The 27,235-nt window shown below is 42.9% G+C and overlaps 1 protein-coding gene across 17 annotated transcripts in view; it reads left to right on the top strand.

Moving 5' to 3' along the window:
* Positions 1-27,235, top strand: part of DLG1 (discs large MAGUK scaffold protein 1) — a 274,204-nt gene that overhangs the window by 88,048 nt on the left and 158,921 nt on the right. The window contains exon 1 of one of the 17 annotated variants that reach the window (XM_070406514.1): positions 7,974-8,450. The exons of 15 other annotated variants lie outside the window; for them this stretch is intronic. In XM_070406514.1, coding sequence (XP_070262615.1) covers positions 8,217-8,450 — 234 coding nt within the window. In that variant the 5' untranslated portion in view covers positions 7,974-8,216. Of the gene's footprint in view, positions 1-7,973; positions 8,451-27,235 lie in introns of those variants that run through there. One more of the 17 variants, XM_070406515.1, reaches the window with a different exon arrangement.

The raw sequence follows: 27,235 nt of genomic DNA, 5'->3' as shown, positions 1-27,235 counted from the left end.
CCGGCTTCCCTCTGGCACCTGGGACCTGGGCTTCCCTCCGGCTCCCTGCAGGTACCCAGGACCCGGGCTTCCCTTGCAGCCCTGGCTTCGTCTGGAAGGATGTTGGGTCTAATTAGCATATTATGCTTTTATTATTATAGACTAGAGGCCCGGTGCACAAAATTCATGCACTGGGGGGGGGGGGGGCCTCAGCCCAGCCTGCACCCTCTCCAATCTGGGATCCCTCTTACAATCTAGGACTGCTGGCTCCCAACCACTCGCCTGCCTGCCTGCCTGATTGCCCCTAACAGCTTCTGCCTGCCAGCCTGATCACCCCCTAACCACTCCCTTGCCAGCTCGATCGAAGCCTAACTAACTGCTCCCCTGCCGGCCCTATCGCCCCCAACTGCCTTCCCGTTCAAGCCCCGTTGCCCCCAGCTGTCCTCCCCTGCCAGCTATCTTGTGGCTGTGGGCACTGCCATCTTTGAGGGTGGGGCAGAATTAGCATTTTCCCTCCTTACTAGCTGTGGGCACCGCCATCTTTGCAAGGGTGTGAGGGTCAATTAACATATTCCGTCTTTATTAGATAGGATAGTTATAGCACAGTATAATTTAACATGAAAAATAGAGAAATGAAATTCTTGGAGTATTCTGAAAAGAGAAAATTGACTCTTGAACAAGGTGTTGAATGAAGGATGTGTGCAAGATCCCAATTCATAGGATAAGGCAGTTACTGAGGAAAATACAGTAGGAGAATGATTATCAGAGGAAACTGTAAAACTGCAGGAAAGTTCATGATATATACCTGATGTTTAGGGTGCTTGTTAGGAAATGATGGCAAAGTATGAAGGGTCTTGATCCTGAACCCTATTAAGAAGGGTTTGCCATCATGAAATTGGCTGTGAGATAATCTATCAGGTTTTTGTAGGTGCTAGTGCTGATTCTCATTACTGAAATAATGAATGAAATAAGATAGTGGTTGAAAGTTACTTTATGCAGAACTTAGCCTATTGGTAATTTTTCTTTAAAATTTCGAGTGTGCTACACAGTTTCAAGAAAAAAACTGGCACTATTATGATAGAAAATCCTAATGTGGGAGGAAAGAACACAATAAGAATTTTTGTTGTTGTATGTAACAGTTATAAATATAGTAGTATGACACTAATAAGGACAGTATAAAGATTCTTAAAACTGAAAATGTACTGGGAATTAGGTAAAATGGTCAGAACACTAAAACAAACAGTAGATTTCAATCTAGATAAAGTGACACGGAGGGCATTAAGTTCATTGCTTAGTATGGAATGTTGCAGTGATCATTGAGGAAACAAAAGAATTTATATTTTGCTTTTATCTTCAGTGACAAGAAAAATTATGTTTACCCTAATATGTGCAAAGTACATATAGTTAAGAAGGACTTGAAATCCAAGAGCAGGCAGTTATTTAAGTAAGTATATTTCCTAGCCTGGATACATTTTATCCACTAGTAGAATATTATCAAATGAAATCACCACCACAGTTGGTGGTTTTTCAAATATTGTAAGAAATGGGGGTAGTAGAGAAATGGACATAAGCATTTTATGCAACAGCAGAGAACGGAGGCTCTGTATTTGCTTATGTCCATTGAATATAAATGATACAGGAATATAATATTTCTCATTTTAAGTACATAATGGATACTTTTTGAAGTCAACTTTGTTTTTGCATCTCTGGAACATATTGAAATATTGTTGAAATTTATTTTACTTTTTTTGGATGACCTTGGTGTATTAAGATGAGCGGATAGTTTGCATGCAATGACCACTAGATGGTGCTCATAAAGAAGGGATTTGTACATGCTACTATGTGATCAGAGTTTTTCTAGATAAATAACAAATCTGTTATGAAACTTCTCAGTTAAGTCTTGTCTTATCTTAATACAGTCGTACGTTTTGAAATTTAATAGGCCACATTATAAAGATAAAAGTGTAAGGAAGATGCCTATTATGCTGCATTTACAGTGCATTATTTTTGTACAGTTACTTTGTAATTTATTTATTTTGTATTTTAGAGTTTTGATATTGTTTTTCCTCTCATCCTTCAACCTTTTAAAATATCCCACAAAGATTATTTAATCCTTGCCTTTGTTACTATTCTTGGAGACTTCTGGATTTATTTCTGAGTTTGGAAAGGTGTACAGATAATTTAAGGCCTATCCTGTAGAAATTTTCAAACTGCCTTTACTTCTATTTAATATTCTAAGGTAAAAATTCTCACAGTCATAAATTTTTTATCATAATCTTTTAGGTTCCATAATCATTAATTGGTTGTACTTAGGTTACTTAAGCTTTCTCCTCTATGTTGAGAGTTCTGCTATAAATAATATCATTCTGTAAAAACAAGCATTAGACTGTACAGAAAAAAGAATTTTAATTCTTTATGTATCATATTAAAATGTTAATAGTAACTCTTTTTGGTGATTTAGACATTGTGTATTATGTATTTTATTTTATTATATTAAACTTCCCAAGTTTTATAATGAACTTAAATTTTGTTTGAATGGAATAGAGTTTATCTTTCAGCTCTGCTACATGAGTAGGGCTACTCTAAAACAGAGGTCAGTGAGGAATTGGATGCCTTACACCTCTTAATCAAATCATATGAATCCAGTGGCTTTGAATAGGGAATTTATACACTGAAAAATATTTCTTCTCTGTACTTGGGATATATGGGATGGAATGACAACTTTAGATTGTTCACAAGTTCTTTGGCTCTCTAAGATAAGAAACCTGTGTAATGAACAGTGTACTGTTCTGTCTGTATTGGTACTTTTGCACCTTGAGTGGGAAATTTGTGTTCAAAATCATCATCATACCAATCTAGAATAACAGAATCTGCCTTCCTCAGGTTTTCATCAGACATGGATCAGCACATATTTGGGGACCAAACCAATTAATACTGCATTTGTATAAACAACACTGATCAATTTTTTATTGTAAATACCTGTCCATAATAAAACTTGAATTTTTTTTCAGGAGGTTTTAGTTTTTCCTTCAGAGATAATTCTTAGTTTTCCGTTAACCCTTAGTTTTTTGCTGTATTCCCCTACCCCCTAATGGATAGGACTAGTCTGTCTAGGGCCACAAAATTATCAAATACTGTATGCACAGTCCTTGAGAAGCAGCACCGGACTTTCTGCTGTAATCTTTGTCACAAAGCATCTTACTCCAAAGAGTCCCACATAACTCTTGTTAGACATATGTCTGTGAATTAGGCATGGAATCACAGAAGACAACATTAGCATCTTTTCTTACCGAGTCAGGATTTGCAACGGACCTGGAGATTTTAGTTTGTCAATGCTGCTTTCTACTAGACTGCATTTAGTTGATGCTGGTAAGCACATAAGAAGCAAGATTTTATCATCTACATCTGAAAAAATATCCATGGCTGAGTTTGGGAATTAACTATGTATTTATATCAACTTAAAAATTGAATTATTCAACCATTAGTAAATTATTAAGTAGTATTTTTATTCATATGTTGTTTTTGAATGACCATATATTGTATTTCATACTACTAGTATTTGTAGCATGGTGTTAAGAGGACAAACTTAGGAATCTGGTTCTCAAACTTGAGTGTGCTTAAGAGTCATAGGGAGCTTTTTAAAGATGAAAATTTCCAGATCCCCCTTACTCCTGAAAATTCTGATGGGGTGGGGGAACCAGTCTGTTTTTTAACCAGTACCCTAAGTTATCCTGAGGTGGACTATAATGTTGAAAAACATAAACCTAGGTATTAGATGTTAGATAATGTCTATTTAGCAATCAAATAATATTATTTTGTGAACCAGGGTATTATTTATATAATGTTAGATAAAACATGTTCCACTGGTTATTAAAAAAATTATCTTTAATTCTTTTATATTTTTACGGATTCATAACTTGATGATCTTGATGTTTATAATATACTAGAGGCCCGGTGCACAAAAATTTGTGCACTCTGGGGGAAAGGGGGTTCCTCAGCCCATCCTGTGCCCTCTCCCAGTCTGGGACCCCTCGGGAGATAATGACCTGCTGGCTTAGGCCTGCTCCCAGGTGGCAGAGGGCAGGCCCAATCCCTGGATGCAGCCCCTGGTCGGGCTCAGAGCAGGGCCGATTGGGGAGTTGGGGCGCCGACCCCTGTCATGCACAGAGCAGGGCCCATCAGGGGGCTTGGGGCTCCATACCCTGTCACACACAGGGCAGGGCCCAACAGGGGGTTGAGGAGCTCCCCCCTCTCACTCACAGAGTAGGGCCAATAGGGGAGTTGGGGCACCGCCACCTGTCACACACAGAGCAGGGCGGATCAGAGGGTTGGGGCGCTGCCCCCTGTCATGCACAGAGCAGGGCCCATCAGGGGGGTTGGGGAGCTCCCCCCTGTCACACGCAGAGAAGGGACCATCAGGGGGTTGAGGAGCTCCCCTCTGTCACTCACAGAGTAGGGCCAATAGGGGAGTTGGGGCACCGCCCCCTGTCACACACAGAGCAGGGCGGATCAGGGGGTTGGGACGCTGCCCTCTATCACCCACAGAGCAGGGCCGATCAGGGGGTTGGGGCGCAGCCACTGTCACACTCAGGGCAGGGCCTATGGGGAGGTTATGGTTCTACCCTGTCACACACAGAGCAGGGCCTGTGGGGCGGGGGGGGGAGTTGGGGCGCCGCCCCCTGTCACACACAGAGCAGGGCGGATCAGGGGGTTGGGACGCCGCCCTCTATCACCCACAGAGCAGGGCCGATCAGGGGGTTGGGGCGCAGCCACTGTCACACTCAGGGCAGGGCCGATGTGGAGGTTATGGCTCTAACCTGTCACACACAGAGCAGGGCCCGTGGGGGGGTTGGGGCGCCACACCCTGTCACACACAGAGCAGGGCCGATCAGGGGGTTTGGGCGCTGCCCCGTCACGCTGATCCGGTGCCAGGAGGCCTCGCGGCTCCACTGATCCCGGTGCTGGGAGGCATATTACCCTTTTACTATATAGGATAGAGGCCTGGGGGCCGGCTGGTTTGCCCTGAAGGGTGTCCTGGATCAGGGTGGGGGTCCCCACTGGGGTGCCTGGCCAGTCTGGATGAGGGGATGATGGCTGTTTGCAGCTGGTCACACACCCTTCAGGGTGGGGGTCCCCACTGGGGTGCCTGGCCAGTCTGGGTGAGGGGCTGAGGGCTGCTTTCAGGCTGGCGGTTGTTGATTGAAGCTCCCAACGGCTCCTTTTTTTCATTTTCTTCTGGGCCAGCTTTAGCTCTGGCTCTAGCTCTGAGGCTTCTGCTAGTTTGTTTGCGTTCTATAATCGAAACAATGTATAACTCCAGCTCTGAGATCCCGCCTATATTTGTTAGAATGTTTCAAACTGCCAGCTCAGAGGCCGGCAAGTCAGGCGGGGAACATTGGAGTCTGCAGTCCCTGGAGCAAGCAAGCCTCATGTTCGCTTCCAGCTGCCTGGCTGCCGGCCGCCATTTTGGCTGACAGTTAATTTGCATAAGGATATGCTGATTAGCCAATGGGAAGGGTAGCGGTCGTACGCCAATTACCATGTTTCTCTTTTATTAGTGTAGACTAGAGGCCCGGTGCACAAAAATTTGTGCACTCGGGGGTAGAGGGGGTCCCTCAGCCCGGCCTGTGCCCTCTCGCAGTCTGGGACCCCTCGGGAGATAACGACCTGCTGGCTTAGGCCTGCTCCCAGGTGGCAGAGGGCACGCCCAATCCCTAGGTGCAGCCCCTGGTCGGGCTCAGAGCATGGCCGATTGGGGAGTTGGGGCACCGCCCCCTGTCATGCACAGAGCAGGGCGGATGGGGAGGTTGCGATGCCACCCCTAGTCATGCTCAGGGTAGGGCCGATTGGGGGGTTGGGGCACCGCCCTCTGTCACACTCAAGGTAGGGTCGATAGGGAAGTTTCGGCGCCACCCCCTGCCACGCACAGAGCAGGACCCATCAGGGGGTTGGGGCTCCGTACCCTGTCACACACAGAGCAGGGCCCATCAGGGGTTTGGGGAGCTCCCCTTTGTCATGCACAGAGCAGGGTCAATCAGGGGTTTTGGGAGCTCCCCCCTGTCATGCACAGAGTAGGGCCAATAGGGGAGCTGGGGCACTGCCCCCTGTCACATACAGAGCAGGGCCCGTGGGGGGGGGGGGGGGTAGTTGAGGCGCCACACCCTGTCACACTCAGGGCAGGGCCGATGGGGAGGTATGGCTCTACCCCGTCTCACATAGAGCAGGGCCTGTGGGGGGGTTGGGGTGCCGCCACTGTCACACACAGAGCCGCAGGACAATCAGGGGGTTGGAGCGCCGCCCTCTATCACCCACAGAGCAGGGCTGATCAGGGGGTTGGGGCGCTGCCCCCTGTCACACACAGAGCCGCAGGGCAATCAGGGGGTTTGGGTGCTGCCGCCTGTCACGCTGATCCCGGTGGCGGGAGGCCTCGTGGCTCCGCTGATCCCACCCGGCAGGGTCACAGATCCGGGTCTCAGACCGCGGACAGCCTTGCCTGCTGCCGCCTGCCTTCAGTATGCAAATTAGCCGCCATCTTGTTGCTTCAGGGTGGGGGTCCCCACTGGGGTGCCTGGCCAGTCTGGGTGAGGGGCTGAGGGCCGTTTTCAGGCTGGCGGGCGACTGAAGCTCCAAACCTCTCCTTTTTTTCTTTTTTTTTTATTCTGGCATTTATTTACCTTCTATGGCTGTCACTGGAGCTGAGAGCCGGCTTTCTCTCTGAGGCTCCGCTGAAAGCAGGTTTCTGGCTTTTGTTTTCTGTATTCGAAACAATGTTGCGACTCCAGCTCTGAGATCCCGGCTGACTGACAGGAGGTTTCTGGAGTTTTGTTTATCTTCTGTAAATGTTACTATGTTTCCAACTGAAGCTCAGAGGCCAGCTAGTGAGGCGGGGAACGTTGGAGTCTGCAGTTCCTGGAGGAAGCAAGCCTTCCTGCTCACTTCAGTGCACGGCTGCCGGCCGCCATCTTGGCTGACAGTTAATTTGCATAAGGATATGCTGATTAGCCAATGGGAAGGGTAGCGGTCATACACCAATTACCATGTTTCTCTTTTATTAGTGTAGATGAGATGATGCTAAAAATAACAGTTTTTTACAAAGTTGTTAAGTTTTAATTTTTATTGGGTAGTTTTTTTGGTTTTTTTTTTGAGAGAGAGAGAGAGAGAGAGAGAGAGAGAGAGAGAGAAAGAAAGAAAGAAAGAGAGAGAGAGGAAAAGAGCAAGATAGAGAAATAGAAACAATAAACATCATTAATGGGCTGCCTCCTGCAAGCCCCCTACTGGGGATTGAGCCTGGAACCCAGGCATGTGCCCTGACCAGGAATCAAACCAGTGACCTCTTGGTTCCTGGGTCAGCGCTCAACTGCTGAGCCACACAGGTTGGGCAATAGCAGTTTTTTGAAAATCATGAAAGTTCCAGAAGCCAAATATTTATTTTGCTAATTGATCTGTTTCTGCCTCCAAACCCAATTATCAAAGCATTAAAAACCAAAATATTACATAAAATGATCATGTTACATTACAAATGAATTTCCCTCTATCATTAAATCCTCAGAGTTTAATAGAGAGAGTACCTTTAAAAAACTTAGAACTAATGCTAATTAATGTAAGCTCCTTCCAGATGTAGAAATTTGTATGTCAATGACAAAGGTTCACTTAGTAAAATTATTTTAAACAATCAACTATTGGAAGAGAATCCTCTTGTATTTTTAAATTCAATTTGTATTTATAATTTGAGTGGTGAAGATGCCATTGGATTTTACTACAGACTGTGATTGAAACTGGGTAATCCAGGGTTTCTCCACCCAGTGCATTAAATCAGGCAGCTCTAAAGGGTCTTGATAGTACAGTGTTTAGAACATCCTTCTTTACCTGCTAATCGACCTCACTTCCTGGATTTGAGTCCATCTAGTTATCATCTAACAAAAGAACAGCTTTTGGTTCCTGCAGACGCTGGTGAAAAAAAAATACTCATGAGAAAGAAATCTACCTTATGCCATCTTTTTTGTCTGCAAATGTAAACTCAGCCATCATGCAGTTAACAGGTACAGAGGGAAGAAGATAGAAGCTCTTTCATGGAAAGAAATTACTGAGAAAATGAGCATCATTTCTCCAGGTTTTTATTTTCCCTGATCTACAAGTGATGCTGCTGTAATTCTAGCTGCAGTTTTTACCGATCATTCACCATTCAGCAGCTGGTAGAGAAGTAAGACTGCTTGGCAACCACCTGCAGGGCTGCAGAGATGAATTACATTTTCGGGAACAACACACTTCTGTACTCTCGCGCCAGTCGAGGAGGCAATGCTAGCTCTAGCCATGGCTCTGTAGGCCCAAAGCAGAAACACGGGGCAAAAAAGGACTCATCAGATGAACTGCAAGCTGAGCCAGAACCTTCACGCTGGCAGCAGATAGTTGCATTTTTCACTCGAAGGCACAGCTTTATTGATTGCATCTCAGTAGCCACCAGCTCCACGCAGGTAACATACCACTTGTTGAAATTATTTTCAATATATTTTGGTTCATGTTTGTTTTGAAAGAAATGTACTATAGTATAGATTTCTTATTATTAAAAAGTATAATCTTATGCACTGAAACCTTGGGTACGCAAAAATGTATGTTTTCAGTCCATCTGTTCAGGTCTTTAGCATGAAAAGGGAAAGAAAAAATATTTTCCCTTTTGATCTTATGTAATGCCAAACAAAACAGTCTTGGGTTCTGTTTAATAACTTCTCTAAAAATATAAAGCCATTGATATATAAATTAAAAAGTAAATTAACAATGCTTGTCTCCTTATCTTTAAGACTGTTAAATGCTATAAAGTATGTCTGACCAAAGAAAATACCTGTTTAGCTTTTATAAGCCATTAAATAACCTTTGGAATATTGTTGTAGTAATAAGGTAAAAGAAGATAAGTTAAAATATTTTTATTTTCTCATTTTTGAAAATAAATTGAATGGTGTATCCTTATATCTTAAAGTTATATTAAATTACTGTTTTTTGGGGGAATTTAATAAATCTTTCAATCTCTCTATATATTATCTAGGATTAACTTGTGAAATTACACAATTATAGGAATATTTTTTCAAATACTTAATTGACAGTTTAGAGAGGTGAGCAAACACGAAAAATCTGCCAAATTTTTTTAAAAATCACTTCTTTTTAAGGAAATGAGTATTGAAAATAGGAAAAATATAAAATTAATAGTTGAGTGAAATACCTATTACTTGGTATTAAAGGAAAGTTGGGGCAGTATTCTTATTTTAAAACATTTTTGATAGATATTCATTCAACTTTCATAAAAATGAAAGGATAGTCTAATTTAAAACAAGGTAAGAATGTTTCTGTTTTTTGACATCAATAATATTTAAATTAACAAAATATATGACCATACCTTAGGGCATTTAAAAATTCTTTAATACTATTTTTTTAAATAATTAGAAGCAATCAACAGCTTCTTAATTTTGGAACTAGAATTACCTTTCAATAGTTTTGATTTTAAAATGTCAGATTTCTTAAGAAATTCTACCTATTTTTCTTACATGGTTGAGAGAAATAGAGTTACTGGACTAGGGAGAGTCATTAAAGTCATTAATTGTTTTTATGTAGGTACTGAGATCACTTATAATGAAAGTTATTCAGAGGCAACAATTGATTTAACTCTTAGATTGAATATTGCACCAAGAATTTAACTACCTTGATTTTGACTATAATTACATATACCAAAAAGGGTCACAAAGACTAAAGCTTGACATTGTTATTCATTGTAGATTAATAGTAAATGATATTTTCCATTGTCTGATGCCAGAATACATTTTTCTGTTTCATCTACTGACTCATGGCTGGCAATTTTATTTTTTTAGCACTAAAAGGATTTCTATAGAGTTAAAAACAAAGTAGATTAATGAAATTTCTTAAGTGAGCATATACTATATATACCTGTGAATATAGTAGTAAGATATTGATAGTGTTTTCTTATATGATTGATAAATAACAACAGTGATGATGATGATTAGGTCTTCTATTACACTGTTGTCAGAAATATTTTTTTTAAGATTTGATAGCAAGATTAACTTTGAATCTAATTTCTTATAACTATGCTATATGCTATTTCTAGCAGTTTAGAGAATTGTTATTAAATCAAGTCTTATTAATTTGAAAGTCATTACTCTGATGAAAAAAAAAATTGCTTTCTTTACAGATTCATTTAAATTGCTTGTCTGTTGGAGGTATTCATTTTCATAACTAAGATTATTTGCCCAGTCCTTCTGTAATATCTGGAAATTAATGGGAAATCATTAATGTTTTTTTAAAATGATAAGGGAGCCAAGTGGTTATAAACTTGAACAAGATCCCCAGCTTTTAGGATAGAGCTTGTTATATGATTAGTGCTCAGTACATGTTTATGGAATTGATTGATTTCCATGTCAGTCACCTTGAACCTTATTAGCTCATGGCCTTTCAAAATATGGCACCTAATCTGAAACCACTTGGGTAATTACATTTATATCTACTCTCTTCTCTCATATAAGTGCCTTTAGTTTTTCACAGCAGCCCATCTCTTCTTCCATTTCCCTTTTCTTCCCCTGCATTCTTCATATTTTCTTCAAGCCACAAAACTCCTCCATGCACCTTCTCTCTTCACCGTTTTGAGTCCCCACCTAATGATGTAACCATACAGCTTATAAACTATCTGTAATTTTTGTCATTTACTTCTATCCCAAAAATTTAAATTGTGGGGTTTTGTTTGTCTGTTTTGGGGTGTGTGTTTTTTATGTTAAATTAAGATCAATTTCTCGTGACTTGTTTTCCTGTGGTGTAAGTTTTACTTTTGGGGGCTTCACACTACTTATGTTCTTAATTTGGAATAATTATAGTATAGGAAAAGTGGCCTATGCATTGTCAAGCCCTCCTGAGTTTCACACCACAGAATTTCTTCTATTCTTACAGTTAGGATCAACTGATGGCAATCTGCCCTTAGCATATCCAAGCTCTGTTCCAATCTAGACCAAATTTTATATTCAGCAAGGTTTTTAAAAAATCCAGCACAATACTTCTAGACTTTCCTACCTGATTAGCTCCTATATAAAAAGTTTTAACCACTTGGCAATATTATTTTTATTAATGAGAATAGTAGTTACAAACTTTGAACAGCTGTGAAGTAGTGTAGGTCACTTTGAATGTGTGTTTAGCAACTGTCCCTATAATTTTAGACTACTTGAAGATCCCTAACATGGATCACTATAAATATTCAAATTGGGTTCTCCCATCGCCCCAGAATCGACATATCAAATTAAGCTTAAGACGGCAAAGTTCTCTTCCTAAGAGTGAATGGAATAGACATGATGACTTATAATTGAAATACAACAATAAATTTTTTTCTCTATATTGAATTGGGGTAACATTGGTTAATAAAATTATATAGGTTTCAGCTGAACAATTCTATAATACATCATTTGTATATTGTACTGTGTGTTCACAACTCCAAGTCAAGTCTCCTTCCATCACCATTTATCCCCCCATACCCTCTTCTGCCTCCCCCTACACTCCTTTTTCTCTCTGGTAATCACCATACTGTTGTCTGTGTCTCTGAGGGGTGGTGGTGGTGGTTTTTTATTTGTTTTAGGGGATTTATTTTTTTGTTTCTTGAGGGGGTTTGCTTAATCCCCTCACCTTTTTTCACCCAGTCCCACAACCATCTTCCCCTCTGACAACTGACAACTGTTCTCTAAAATTTTAATACGAGTGGATATTAGCCACATGAATTAAATAATCTTTTTAGAGGAAAAAACCCTTTGCTAAATTAAAATACAGAAAAACACTGTTCAGATACCCGTGTGGAAAATATAAAGGCTGATTTGTATAAAAAGAATACTCTTCTAAACAAATGCATTCTGGATTATAAAAGATTTAAATTTTAGAATTGTGCATTGGATATGTTGTCTAAAAAAAGACTATAATAGTATCAACCTCATTGAGTTAATTGTATTATATTATTTAATATATCTAACCTACTTAGAACAGTGCCTGGCAACTACTATTATTATTTTATTCCATTATTATTATTTTGTTTTTATACTAGAGGCCCGATGCACAAAATTCGTGCAAGGGCCTTGGCCCCGCCCCACGTGGCTTTCTCTGGAAGGAAGGACATCCGGACTGATTAGCATATTACGCTTCTATTATTATAGATTGCTTAACTTGGATAGTGTGTGGACAAATTCAAATATAGATAATTAGGAACTGCATCACCTAGGTTAGTGTAGTTAGTTCAAGCATTCAGTAAATAGTGTTGACTGAACAAGTTAATTAAGTGCAAGCTGTACACTTTTTTAAAAGCTACACCCACCACTTTCAATTGCAGGATTTAAGGGAGGGCCCCAAAGAGCACCTCAAATTCTCCTTGAGACCACCAATTTCCTGACCTTGCCTCCCCTCCTAACACTCCCTTCTGCAAATTACTAAAGCAGTCACAAGTAGACAACTAATTTAACTGACTATCTACCTTTTACCAAGTTCCCCAAGCATACCGCCAGGACTAATTTTATTTTTTAAATATACTTTTATTGATTTCAGAGAGGAAGAGAGAAGGAGAGAGAGATAGAAACATCAATGATGAGAGAGAATCATTGATCAAGCCCGCAATCTGGGCATGTGCCCTTGGCCAGAATTGAAGCTGGCACCCTTCAGTCCGCAGGCTGACACTCTATCTACTGAGCCAAATGGGCTGAGGCGGGACTAATTTTATACTGCACATTCCTTTTAACCTTAATCACCACCACACCTGGCGTTTGTCTGAGACTACAACCTTCACAAAAAGTGAAACTATTGTCTGTCACACCCCATGCACTTTGGGACCAACAATGGGTTGTCTTCCTTGCTTATCGTATTGATATTTATGGATCATTGTATTTCCTCTAAAAATAAATGCAGATGTAATGAGATGGTATTTTCTACTTCCCCTTCTTTTCTAGTCATCTGCATTTCTCCCAGTCACTCCTAATTCTTTGATATCTTTAACTTCCAGGATCTTGTTTTTTTCTTTCATTAGAACAGTGGCCGGCAAACTGCGGCTCACGAGCCACATGCGGCTCTTTGACCCCTTGAGTGTGGCTCTTCCACAAAATACCACGTGCGGGCGCGCACATACAGTGCGATTGAAACTTCGTGGCCCATGCACAGAAGTCGGTATTTTGTGGAAGAGCCACACACTCAAGGGGCCAAAGAGCCGCATGTGGCTCGCAAGCCGCAGTTTGCCAACCACTGCACTAGAATGACCTACTTAAATGGTTATATTCAAGAACCCATTAGCTTTGACTATATCAGCTATTTTCTAACCTTTTTCATCTTATGCACACATAAACTAATTACTAAATTCTGCGGCACACCATAAAATACAAAAAAAAGGAGCTAAAATTTTGATACATTCACACTGGACAGCTATTGTTGGGTTGGCTGTTGTCATTTTTTTAAATTGACAATCTAAGGGAAAAGAGGTCAGTTCCCCTGACTAAATAGTCAGGTATTGCATGTATTAAAAATTCTTACAGCACACTAGTTGAAAATCGCTGGACTATATCACTTACAAAATCTAAGTTGCAAGCTTTCAAACTATCTGACTAGCTCTTTCTTTCTATTCAGCTCACTTCCCCTACTACCAAGATTTTTTTATATATACCCTCTTAAGACCTCCAGCTCAGCTTTTTATTATCATTTCTTTTGTGCTCCCACTTGCCTTCTTGCCTTGCTCAGATTCCTTGGTCCATGACTATAAACACTGTCTTTTGTAATCTCAGCTCTCTTTTGCCCTTCTGTCACTTCATTGGTAAGATCCAACCTGACTGATTGCAGGTCTGCTCTGCCTCTTGCACACTGACAAAGCAGCACATCAAATACCTGTTTTCTGGCCCTCATTCTCAATTGATGGTCTTACTCTGTATTTGGGCCTGTTAAAATAAACTATACATCTGTGTTCCCAAAGCTCACCCCTTTGCTTCTGTATTAAAGCTTAGGCCCTTCAACTATTCATGGACTTCTGAAATTCTCTCTTCTGCATTATCTGTGTTTCCCCGTATACTAAATCATTATCATCATCATACTTACTGCTATAATACCTCTCATTAAAATAACCAACCAAAAGAAGCCTCTTTTGAAGTCAAATCCAATAATCAGTAGATTGTCAAATCCAATAATCAGTTCTAAATCTTCATTTTACTTAATCCTAGTTTATACACAATTGACTACTGCCTCCTTTAAATTCTTTACTCTTTTGACTCTTGAACACCCCTTTTTGTATATTCCCCAACCTCAGTTTCTTTTGCAGTATATTCCTCCTCTTTCTACTACTAATGTTAATAAGGGTTCAGTCCTTAAACGTCTCTCTTTTTATACTCACATTTCAGGTGATTTCATTCAGTCCTGTGCCTTTAAATAACAATTATTTATATCTTTAGCTTGTACACTAAATTTGTGTATCTAGCTTCCTACTCATCTCCACTGGAATAAGTATCGGAAAGTTAACATGTCAAAAACAGAGTTTCTAATTTTATGATGAAGAGTTTCATCTTCTTCAGTATACCATTTACTGAGATGCTGAAGACAATAATGGTTGGTATCATCTTCTATTCCTTTTTCCTTTGCTCTACATTCAGTCTAATAGCAAATCCTATTGAGTCTATTTCAGGATATATTTATGACCTGACCACTTTTCACCACTTTTACAACTACAAATTAAAGTTGACCCTGAACAACATGGGGCTTAGGGATACCAGCCCTCTATGCAGTTAAATGTTCGTGTATAAATTTTGACTTCCCGAACACTTAACTACTAATAGCCTGCTGTTGAACAGAAGTCCTACATAACATAAATAGTTGGTTCGCATATATTTTGTATGTTATATGTATTATATTCTGTATTCTTACAATTAAGTAAGCTAGAGAAAATGTTATTAAGAAAATCATAAGAGAAAGTTCATTTACAGCACTGTACTGTATTTATCAATACTATAAGTTTACATCATCTATTTACGACATAAATCATTTGTATCTACATTAATATTGTCTAGTATATGATACAAAATACAGTGGACCAGTGGTTCTGAACCTGGGGGTTGCCTAAGACCATCGGAAAACACATATATAATTACATATTGTTTTTGTGATTAATTACTATGCTTTAATTATGTTCAATTTGTAACAATGAAATTGGGGGTCACCACAACATGAGGAACTGTATTAAAGGGTCATGGCATTAGGAAGGTTGAGAACCACTGCTGTAGATGTTATATGTATTATTAACACTAGACATCAAAAATAAAAAGATAATTTGAGAAAGAAATTTATATTTATTTACAGCTATAACAAAGAAGCAGCAATATGGTTGCTTTATTGTAGCCTAGTGTATTAGATATGATTACTTCATGGTAGCCTAGCATATACATCAATGAATGAATTGTTACAAAATATTTATGACATACAGTATTACAATCATATTCATAATACAGTATTATAAAATTTGTTACTTTTTTAAAAAACGAAACCACTTATCCTATATAATAAAAGGGTAATATGCAAATCAACCGAATGGCAGAACAACCGGTTGTTATGATGCACACTGACCACTAGGGGGCAGACGCTCAACGCAGGAGCTGCCCCCAGTAGTCAGTGCGCTCCCACCTAGGGAGCGCCACTCAGCCATAAGCTGTCAGTCAGATATCCCCCGAGGCCTCCCGGACTGCTAAAGGGCACAGAGCGGGCTGAGGAGAACCCCTCCTAAGTGCACGAATGTCATACACCATGCCTCTAGTCTGTAATAATAGGCTGATATGCGGTTTCTCCAGTTACAAGAGAGAGAGGCATACTGTACAGTCAAGTAATTCTTTGAAAGCGATGCTATAAAACAGTAAGAAAACTAACAAATTATTTTATATTAAACTAGGGGCCCAGTGCATGAATTGATGCACCTTGAAAGGAACTGTGGGCCACAGTGCTGCAGTGGGCACAGGGCCAGGTCTCAGCCCATCCTTTGCACCCCCACCGGGCCCCTCCCACTGCAGCTCCTGGTCCCCTGTCTGCCGGCAGTCCTGCCATAACTGCTCCCACTCACTGACAGTGCCGGCCCCACTCGCACCCACTGACGGCGCAGAGCCATTGGAGCTGGTGCCAGTAGTGGGTATGAGTGGCAGCTACTGCCCCGATCGCCCCTCAGGAGCAGGGGGCGGTGGAGAAGCCCTCAGGGGCAATCGGGGCCAGCAGCCTCTGCTCTTACCCGCTGATGGCACCGAGCAATCGGGGATGGCGCTGGCAGTGGGTGCAAGCGGCAGCTCTGGCACCAGTTGCCGGTGTGAACGGGGCCGGCCCTGGCGGTGGGTGTAAGCAGCGGCTTCAGCGCCGGCAGCGGGTGCAAGTGCTGTGCGGGACTGCGGCACGCAGGAGGAAAGAATTTTTAGTAACCACCAGAGGCTCACCCCGATGACAGTGACCGGTGCTCCACCTTGTTCTGGTGCCCCCTCTCACCTGCTCCACCATCCCGCTGCAGCCAACGCCGCCATGTTCCGCGCATGCCCCCTGGTGGTCAGCACACGTCACAGCGACCGATTGTTCAGTTGTTCCGCCATTAGGTCTATTTGCATATTAGGGTTTTATATATATAGACTAGAGGCCTGTTGCAAGAAGATTCCTGCAAGAATAGGGCTTCCTCGGGCCTATTCCTGCAAGAATAGGGCTTCCTGAGGCCAGAGCGAAGCAGAGAAGGGAGTGAAGCCCGCCGAGGGGGCTTCGCTCCCTTCTCCACTGCCTCGCTTCCTCCCATCTCCGCTGCCTCGGCTCCCTCCCTTCACCGCCGCTTCGCTCCCTCCTCCGCCACTTAGCTCTCTCCCATCTCCGCTACCTTGGCTCCATTCCCTTCTCCGCTGCTTCACTCCCTTCTGCAGCGCTTGGCTTCCTTCTACCCTTTCTTCAGTCTTCGCTCCTCATCTGTGTATGCAAATTAACTGCCATTTTTGTTGGGTTAATTTGCATATCGCTCTGATTGGCTGGTGGGCATAGCGGGGGGCGGTCAATTTGCATGTTTCTCTCTCATTATTCTACATTATCACTTACTATATGCCTTTGTAAGGATAGGCTATCCACTCCATGCAAATCATGCACATGATGAATACTCAGAGGATGACGATGATGAGAGAGAAGATAAGCTATCCACTTTCATCAAATCATGCACATGATGTTCTACATGATGAATACCTAGAGGATGACAATGACGACGACTACACACAATGTCTAAAAATGTTCTTGTCATAGTTATTAGATTATCACAGGAAAAGACACACAACAGATAAGTTTAATTGTACTGCATGATTGCCTATTATTCATTAAGTGGGAATAGATCATCATAAAGGCCTTCATCTTCCTTCATTTTGAGTAGGCTGAGGAGAAGGAAGAGGAAGGGTTGGTCTTGCTGCCTCAGGTGACAGAAACAGAAGAGATGGAGGAAGTGGAAAGAGAGGCAGTAGAGGCAGGCACATGATATAACTTTGTGGAAATACATGGTAATTTTTTGGACTCTTTTGCTTTTTCATTTATCTGAAAATGTTTCTATAGGATACCAATTTTTCTCTACTATTTGCTTTATTTTCAGTGTCCATATCATAGAAAGGTCTGTGTCAAAAAGTAAGTCTAAAGCACTCTTGAACAATTGAAACCATTTGCTAGATTGTCTAATATCAATTTGTTTTCTGGTACTGCTTCTTCATTGTCTTCCTTATTGTCTGTACTGATTCAGAAGCACTCATCTGCATCAGCATTTTTTTTTTTTTCTGTCATATCCACAATCTCTTCCTTGGTTTCCTTGATTGACTTTGTTGTAAAACCTGTAAAGTCATGCATAACATCTGGACACAATTTTCTCCAGCAGGAATTGTTTCAGGCTTGGTGGATTTCATAGCTTTTTCCCGATCAGTGATGGCATCTTCAATCCTTCCAGACTTTCAGGATATTCTTTCTTTTGTGGTCCTCTTCCATAGCATTGACAATCCTTTTCATAGAGTACTGTGTATAATGAGCCTTAAAAGTCCTTATGACTCCTGATCCAGAGGCTGAATTAGAGAGACAAATGTTTGGGAGCAAGTAGACCACTTCACTGCCTTCGGTATTAAACTCATGCTGTTCTGGGTGGCCAAGTTTATTGTCTAATTTCAAAATAATTTAAAAAAGCAGTCCCTTACTGGCAAGGTACTTCCTGACTTCAGGAACAAAGCATCAGTGGAACCAATCCAGAAGAGGGTTCTTGTGCAGGGCTTCTTATTGTACAAACAAAAGACTGGCAGCTGGTGGTTTTTTTTTTTGTTTTTTTTCTTTTTCAAGGCCTAGGAGCTAGTAACTTTATAGATGAGAGCAGTCATGATTATAAACCCAAGTGCATTTGCAAAAGAAGTAGAATTAGTGTCCCCTCCTGCCTTAAATCCTGATGTTTGCTTTTTTCTCCCTTACTAATAAATGTGCTTTGTGGCATTTTTTTTTTTCCAGAATAGAGCACTTTTGTCTCTATTAAAAACCTGTTCAAGCAAATCTTTTCTCTTCAGTGATTTTCTTAATGGCTTCTGGAAACTCATCTGTTGCCTCTTGGTCGGCAGAGGCTGCTTCTCCTGTTATCTTGACATTTTTAAAACGAAAACTCTTTCTAAAATTATCAAATCATTCTTTGCTGGTATTAAATTCTCCTACTTTAGACCCTTAACGTTCCTTTTGCTTTAAATTGTCATATAACAGTGGTTCTCAACCTTCCTGATGCCTCAACCCTTTAATACAGTTGCTCATGTTGTGGTGACCCCCAACCATAAAATTATTTTCGTTGCTACTTCATAACTGTAATTTTGCTACTGTTATGAATCGTGTAAATATCTGATATGCAAGATTTATTTTCATTGTTACAAATTGAGCATAATTAAAGCATAGTGATTAATCACAAAAACAATATGTAATTATGTGTTTTCCGATGATCTTAGGTGACCCCTGTGAAAGGGTCGTTCGACCCCCAAAGGGGTCGCGACCCACAGGTTGAGAACCGCTGTCATATAATGACTTCGGGTTGTTTTTTCTTTTTGTGTTTTTTTAAAAAAATGTATTTTATTGATTTTTTTACAGAGAGGAAGGGAGAGGGATAGAGAGTTAGAAACATCGATGAGAGAAACATCGATCAGCTGCTTCCTGCACACTCCCTACTGGGGATGTGCCTGCAACCAAGGTACATGCCCTTGACCGGAATCGAACCTGGGACCCTTCAGTTTGCAGGCCGACGCTCTATCCACTGAGCCAAACCGGCTAGGGCTGTTTTTTTTTCTTGAATCATATTAGTCTATAGGTATGCATTTCAGTATGAGATAAGAAGGTATTTCTCACAAAAAAAATAAGCTTTTCACACCTGCTGACATAACTGTAGTGATGGCTTCACGAAATTTCTTTTCTTTCTTTACAATGGTCCTTATGATGGATTCATTTAAATGAATTCAGCTCTTAAAATGGAGGGCAACCACAGCTGCAGACCTCAGTCTACAATTCATATCTAGCAATTCAACTTTGTCTTGTAATGTCATGATTTTTATCCACTTCTTGGGAGCACTTTCAGGATCACTGTGGTGTTATTGAAGGTTTTCAGTGGTGTACTAAACACGGTGAAAACTGCACATGAACAATGAGAGATCACTTTTTACTACAATACATATTTTTCTGGAGAGAGAACTGCTCATGTGGAAATGATTAGTATCACATGGTGTTTTAAGCAGCTACTGGAAACATTTGAGGTCAATGCAATTGCAACAGAAGGTGGCTACGAAATTATTACAGTTAAGTTTATGCAGTTATAATTTAACTAGAGGCCGGGTGCACGGATTTGTGCATGGGTGGAGTCCCTCAGACTGGCCTGTGCCCTCTTGCCATCCAGGACCCCTCGGGGGATGTCGGACTGCCGGAAGCAGCAGGCGGCTGGGGAAAAGCCCCAGCTGGGGCCCGGCGCAGCTCCACTGCCACTCATCCCTGCCCCACTGCACCTACCGCTGCTGGCCGCCGCCACTCCATAGTGCTGCTAGGAAGGGTGGGAGAGGCTCCCGCTGCTGCAGCTGTGCTCGCCAGCTGTGAGTCCAGCTTCTGGCTGAGCAGCGCTCCCGCTGTGGGAGTGCACTAACCACTAGGGGGCAGCTCCTGCATTGAGCATCTGCCCTCTGGTGGTTAGTGCATGTCATAGCGACCAGTCGTTTGGTCGTAACGGTTACTTAGGCTTTTATATGTATAGATAGATAGATAGACAGATAGATAGATAGATAGATAGATAGATAGGTATTGTATCTTTACATTTCTCTCAACCGTGAGGTAAGTGTGTGTGTAAGTTTTTATAAATTTTAACTTTATATATAGATTTGTGTATATTTTATGGTGGTAAATGATAAAACAGACTAATATCTACATATATTTTATGCATTCATAACATACCTAACTTTTTCCTAACTTTTGATATTTCTATGCTATGTGGTTTGTAAGTTTTTTCAAATTGTCACAATCTGCAAAATTTTTTTCAATATGTTTATTGAAATAAATCCACATATAAGTGGACCCATGCAGTCCAAACCCATGTTAGTACAGGGTCAACTGTATTTGATTTGTTGCCTGACTACAGCAGTAAACATCTGCCTGTTCTCCCTGTGTCTGTTCTTTCCTCTCACCAGTCTGTTCTTCACCTAGCAGCCAGTCTTCCTTACAGAATCTCAGTTCATGTCAATACCTTGATTTTAACCCTCCCATAGGTTCCATTCCAATAGATAATAAAATACTTATTTACTACTAAGGGCCCAGTGCACGAATTCGTGCACCTTGAAAGGAACTGTGGGCTTCAAGGCTGTGGTGGGCACAGGGGCAGGTCTTGGCCCATCCTCCATGCCCCCACCTGGCCCCTTCCTCCGTGGCTTCCAGTCCTCTGTCTGCCGGCAGCCCTGCTCCTACCACTGCTCCCACACGCTGACAGCACCAAGTGATTGGGGCCAGCGCCAGCAGCGGGTCGGAGTGGGGCCAGTGCCGTCAACGGGTGTTAGAGGAGGCTGCTGCCCCGATCACCGCTCAGGAGCAGGGGAGATGGAGTAGCTCTCAGGGGCGATCGGGACCGGCAGCCGCCGCTCACACCCGCTAACAGCGCCAAGGGATCAGAGCTGGTGCTGGGTGCTATCAGTGGCAGTGGTGCAAGTACCCAGCGGGACCGCGGCGCACGGGAGCAAAGAGTTTTCAGTAACCACCAGAGGCTTGCCCCAATGACAGCGACCGGCGCCCCGCCTTGGTCTGTTGCCCCTGCTCACCTGCTCCACCATCCCGCCACAGCCAATGCCCACCATGTTCTATGCTCTGCTGCCTGCTGCCAACGCCCACCATGTTCCATGCACGCCCCCTGGTGGTCAGTGCACGTCATAGTGACCCGTTGTTCGGTTGTTCCACCATTCGGTCTATTTGCATATTAGGGGTTTTTATATATAGACTAGAAGCCTGTTGCACGAAGATTCACGTAATAGGCCTTCCTTCCCCTGGCTGCTGGTACCGATTTTCCTCTGGCACTCGGGACCCAGGCCTTTGGTCCAGCCGCAGCGAGGCTTGGCTTCTCCGCTGCAGCCGCAGTGGAGAAGCCAAGCCTCTTCAGTCTTCAGTCTTCACTCTGGCCAAAGCCTTCAGTCTTCGCTCCGTATCTGCGTATGCAAATTAATTTCCATCTTTGTTGGGTTAATTTGCATAGTCACTCTGATTGGCTGATGGGTGTAACGGAGTGACGCCAGTTTGTATGTTTCTCTTTTATTAGTGTAGGTAACCCAAAAGACCGTGTATAATCTAGCCCCTGGCAATATTTCCAGTCCCATTTTCTATTGTTCCCTTAATCTACTCTAGCTCACTGAACTTGTTCCTGTTCCTTAAAAAATCAAGTGTGTGGCCATCTCAGAGCCTTGTCTTGCTGTTTCCTCTGCTTGGAGCATCTCTCCCCCAACCCCCAGATATTCTCATGAGTCATTCTCTCACTTCCTTCAGATTTCTGCTCATTTGTTGTCTTCTCAGAAGGCCTTCCCAGATTCTTATCTAAGGTAGCAGGCATTCCTTCACTCCAAACATCACCCTGTTTTATGTTTAACACGTTAAGCGCCATGTCAGTCACCAGTGACTGAAATGGAAAGGAAGACAAAACAGGCTTGGCGCTTAATGTGTTAAAAAAAATTTTTGCTTCATAGCAGCTAATGCAGTCAGATCCTTTATTAACACGTTAAGCACCATGTCAGTCACCCGTGACCGAAACAGAAAGGAAGACAAAACAGGCTTGGTGCTTAACGTGTTAATGTAAATTTTTTATCTGTCTGAATTCTCCCTGAGACCTTCTGTGAGGCTTATATCACACTTTATCTAGTGTTATACTGATTCTCTAGCTGGTGGTTTTCTTTATATTTACTATTCTGGGGAGAACTATGTGCAAGGAAAAAAGAGGAGAGGAAACCATTCAGTTTCCTTAAATTAGGATGGCTGTATCTCATTAACCGAACTGGAGCACTTTTGATGAAAAGAGGGGACTATTCATACCTAAATTGGGACAAGAGACATAAATACAGACTTCCCAGGCAGACAAAGGCATATGGTACATCACTTATAACCATTAATCCTCTAACAGTTCCCACCAGGCAGCTGGTATGAATATTCACACTAAGACATCTTCATCTTAGACCATCCTGGATTGGCCTAACTTTATCTGTTCATGTTTCATATACATTTAGCCTAATGCCTAATGATAATGGGGTTTTGAAGTGATGATCAAATATAAATTTTTTCTGCATTTCTAAGGAATGAAATTGCTTATATTTAGGAGTATAATGTCTTTGTATTAAACTAGAATATACACAGTAGGTAGAGAATCTGAAACTACTTTGGAAATGCTGACTCTGATAGTAGGATAGTTTCCAGGAGAATGGGTAGAAATAGTCTCCTTTGGGTATTGACTAACCAAAACGATCAAAATTAAGTTAAAAACTCTATTATACTGGTTGCGAGATGCTGCGTTTTGACAGAGTTTAGTTTTCTACTCAAAAGGCCACTAATTTTATATGATTAACACCATGACTCAGATTTGAAACTTGTTTTCCCTTTTCACCCAAAGAATATTGTGGACTTTTTTCAGGGAACCTATATGTCTACCTACTCAAAAAATATGTTAAACGATGTTTAAGACCTAGTCATTTGCACATTAGGACAGTTTAGAAAAACATAGAGATGAAGATTAAATAAAAAGTAATTGTTTATAATCTATACTAATAAAAGGGTAATATGCTAATTAGGCCAGACGTCCTTCCGGACAAAGCCATGGTGGCGGGCCCGAGGCAGAGGCGGTTAGGGGCAATCAGGTTGGCAGGGGAGGGCGGATAGGGCGGTCAGGCCGGCAGGAAAGGGTGGTTAGGGGCGATCAGTCAGGCAGGCAGGTGAGCGGTTAGGAGCCAGTGGTCTGGGATCACGGGTGGAATGTCTGACCTGCAGTTTAGTCGGACATCCCCCAAGGGGTCCCGGATTGGAGAGGGTGCAGGCTGGGCTGAGGGACCACCCCCCCTCTTTGCATGAATTTCGGGCACCAGGCCTCTAGTCCTATATACTAAATAGACTAAACAGTGGAACAACTGAACACTATGACATGTGCTGACCACCAGGGTGTATGTGCGGAACATGACGGGCATTGGCCGCAGTGAGATGGTGGAGCAGGTGAGCAGTGGCGTCAGACCAAGGTAGGGCGCCGGTCGCTGTCATAGGGCCAGCCTCTGGTGGTTATTGAAAATTCTTTGCTCCTGCGTGCCACGGTCCCACCTGGCGCTCACACCTGCTGCCAGCTAGAGCCCCACTTGCACCTGCAGCCAGCGCCAGAGACGCTGCTCGCACCCGCTGCTGTTCCCAATCACTCGGGGCCATCAGCGGGTGCAAGTGGCGGCTGCCAACCCTGACCGCCCCTGTAGACTTCTCCACCTCCCCCTGCTTCTGAAGGGTGATCGGGACCAGCAGCGCCACTCACACCCACTGACAGCACCTGCCCTGCTCACACCCGCTGCTGGTGCCGGCCCCAATCACTCCGTGCAGTCAGCGCTTGGGAGTGGGGCTCCCGGTAGACAGGACTGGGGGCTGCGGCGGGAGGGGCCAGGCAGGGGCGTGGAGGATGGGCCGAGATGCGCCCCTGTGCCTACCACAGCCTCGCGGCCCACAGTTCCTTTGAAGGTGCACGAATTCTTGCACTGGGCCCCTAGTAGTTAATATAAGCTTTTAAAAAATACCAAATTAATCATACAATCCAGCAATCATAATCCTTGGTATTTACCCAAATCAGTAGAAAATTTATGTCCACTCAAAATCCTGCACAAAGATGTTTATAGCAGCTTTATTCTTCATTGCCCAAACTTGAAAACAACCAAGATGCCTTTCAGTAGGTAAATGAATAAATAAATTATGGTACATCCAGACAATAGAATGTTATTTCGTGTATTTTTTAAAATGAAAAGACATGGAGTAATCTTAACTGCATTTTACTAAGTGAAACACACCAATCTGAAAATGCTACATACTGTATGCTCCCAACTATATGACATTCTTGAAAAGGCAAATCTATGGAGACAGTAAAAAGATCAGCAGTTGCCAAGGGTTAGGAAAGTGGGAGGGGATGAATAGGTAGAGCACAGGATTTTTAGGACAGTGAAACTATTCAGTATAATATTATATAGTGGGCATGTTTAAAGCCAGACACTGTGCAACACCAAAAGTGCACCCTAATATAAACTGTGAACTTCGGGTAATAATAGTTTGTCAATGTAGTCTCATCAGCTGTACAAATGTACAATTCTGGTGGCAAATGTTAATAAGTGGGGAAGCTATATGCATGTGTGTGTGCAGAGGTTTTATGCAAACTAATTTCTGCCCAATTTTGCTGATAACCTGAAACTACTCTAAAAAGTAAAGTCTATTAAAAACAAAATTAATATCTTAATGTAAATTAAGTTGGCTTTAGTTTGGAGACCTAAATGAGTGAAATTTGTATATAATCTCTATAAATAGGAAGTGTGTTGCATTCATCTTTGTAGCTTCTACATAGTATCATGATTGTTAGATGGCCCTTTTTTGTCAAGGACAAGTAGGTTTAAAAAAAAAAAAATGCTGGAAAATGACTGACCTACATGCTCATGGGGTCAGGATAGGTGATTCAGCCTGTGCTACATTTTTGCCCTTTGTTTATTTTCAAGCAGTGTTTGTTTTCATGAGAATTTATTTTATACCTCTCATCACAACTGTATTTCAGTAACCAATTGGGCAATGATTTTTTTAATGTCAGCTGCTAAAACATAAGCTTCACAAGATGTATGTTTTCTTCTCTTGTATAATCAGAGCCTAGCGTGGTAAATGCACTCTAGAAATATTTGCTGAATGAATAAACAAATGTGATATGTTGTTTATTTTCATTTAATCTGATTATGGCTGCAAGGAAGTTTGGCATTTCCAAATATAGTTTGGCCACTGTAGATTTCCCACGCCATTTTTATATAGAACTATGGCTTAAAAATTAGCAATTCTACATTATGTAGGATTTTGTAAAATTGTGTATACTAGTATTTCAAAAGTAATTCAAAGCCATCTGAGAAAAATTGAGGTGTGTGTATTCTACACATATAAAGGACTTAAATTCTTATTGTTAAAATTTGAGCCCTGTCTGGTTTGGGTCAGTGGATAGAGCGTTGGCCTGTGGGCTGAAAGGTCCTGGATTTGATTCTGGCCAAGAGCACATGCCCGGGTTGCAGGCTCGATCCCCAGTAGGGAGTGTGCAGAAGGCAGCTGATCAATGATTCTCTATCATCATTCATGTTGCTCTTTCTCCCTCTCACTTCCTCTCTGAAATCAATAAAGAAATATATCTACACTAATAAAAGAGAAACATGGTAATTAGCGTACGACTGCTACCCTTCCCATTGGCTAATCAGCATATCCTTATGCAAATTAACTGTCAGCCAAGATGACGGCCGGCAGCCATGCACTGAAGCGAACAGGAAGGCTTGCTTGCTCCAGTGATGGTGAACTCCAGCGTTCCCCGCCTGCCGCTGCCGGCCTCTCAGCTGCAACTCTAAGCAACTATGTTGCAAATATAGAAGCTAAACAAAACGCCAGAAACCTGCGTTAGTCAGCCGGGCTTCAGCCAGCCGGACCGCAACATTGTATCAAATACAAAAGGAAAAACAAAGGCCAGAAACTGGCTCTCAGCAGCCGAGGCCTCAGTGCTAAAGCTGGCCCAGATTAAAATAAAAAAAGATAAAAAGGAGCGGTTGGGAGCTTCAGTCACCCGCCAGCCGGAAAATGGCCCTCAGCCCCTCAGCCAGGCTGGCCAGGCACCCCACTGGAGACCCCCACCCTGATCCAGGACACCCTTCAGGGCAAACCAGCCAGCCCCCACCCGTGCACCAGGCCTCTATTCTATATAGTAAAAGGGTAATATGCCTCCCAGCACTGGGATCAGCGGAGCAGCGAGGCTCCTGGCACTGGGATCAGCGTGACAGGGGGCAGCGCCCAAACCCCCTCATCGTCCTGCGGCTCTGTATGTGACAGGGGGTGGGGCCACAACCTCCCCATCCGCCCTGCTCTGTTCGTGACAAGGGAAGGCGCCCCAACCCCCTGATCAGCCCTGCTTTGTGCCTGATAGGGGGGAGCTCCCCAACCCCCTGATCACCCTGTGGCTCTGTGTGTGAGATGGTGCAGCGCCCCCAAGCCCCTGATCAGCCCTCCTCTGTGGGTGATAGAGGGCGGCGCCCCAACCCTCCCCCCGCCCCTCACGGGCCCTGCTCTGTGTGTGACGGGGTAGAGCCATAACCTCCCCATCGGCCCTGCCCTGAGTGTGACAGTGGTGGCGTCCCAACCCCCTGATCGGCCCTGCTCTGTGTGTGACGGGGGGAGCGCCCCAACCCCCTGATCAGCCCTGCTCTGTGTATGACAGGTGGCGGTGCCCCAACTCCCCTATCGGCCCTACTCTGTGAGTGACAGGGGGCAGCGCCCCAACCCCCTGATTCGCCCTGCTCTGTGTGTGACAGGGGGCAGTGCCCCAACTCCCCTATCGGCCCTACTCTGTGAGTGACAGGGGGGAGCTCCTCAACCCCCTGATCGGCCCCACTCTGTGCGTGACAGTGGGGAGCTCCTCAACCCCCTGATCGGCCCTGCTCTGTGCGTGACGGGGGGAGCTCCTCAACCCCCT

This window comes from Myotis yumanensis, unplaced genomic scaffold (genome assembly GCF_028538775.1).
Source record: "Myotis yumanensis isolate MYYU_CA2020_CCGP unplaced genomic scaffold, mMyoYum1.0.hap1 SCAF_2, whole genome shotgun sequence".
In the NCBI taxonomy this organism is placed as follows: Eukaryota; Metazoa; Chordata; class Mammalia; order Chiroptera; family Vespertilionidae; genus Myotis; species Myotis yumanensis.
Note: the sequence above shows the minus strand (reverse complement) of the source record. Positions and strands in the feature narration are given on the sequence as shown.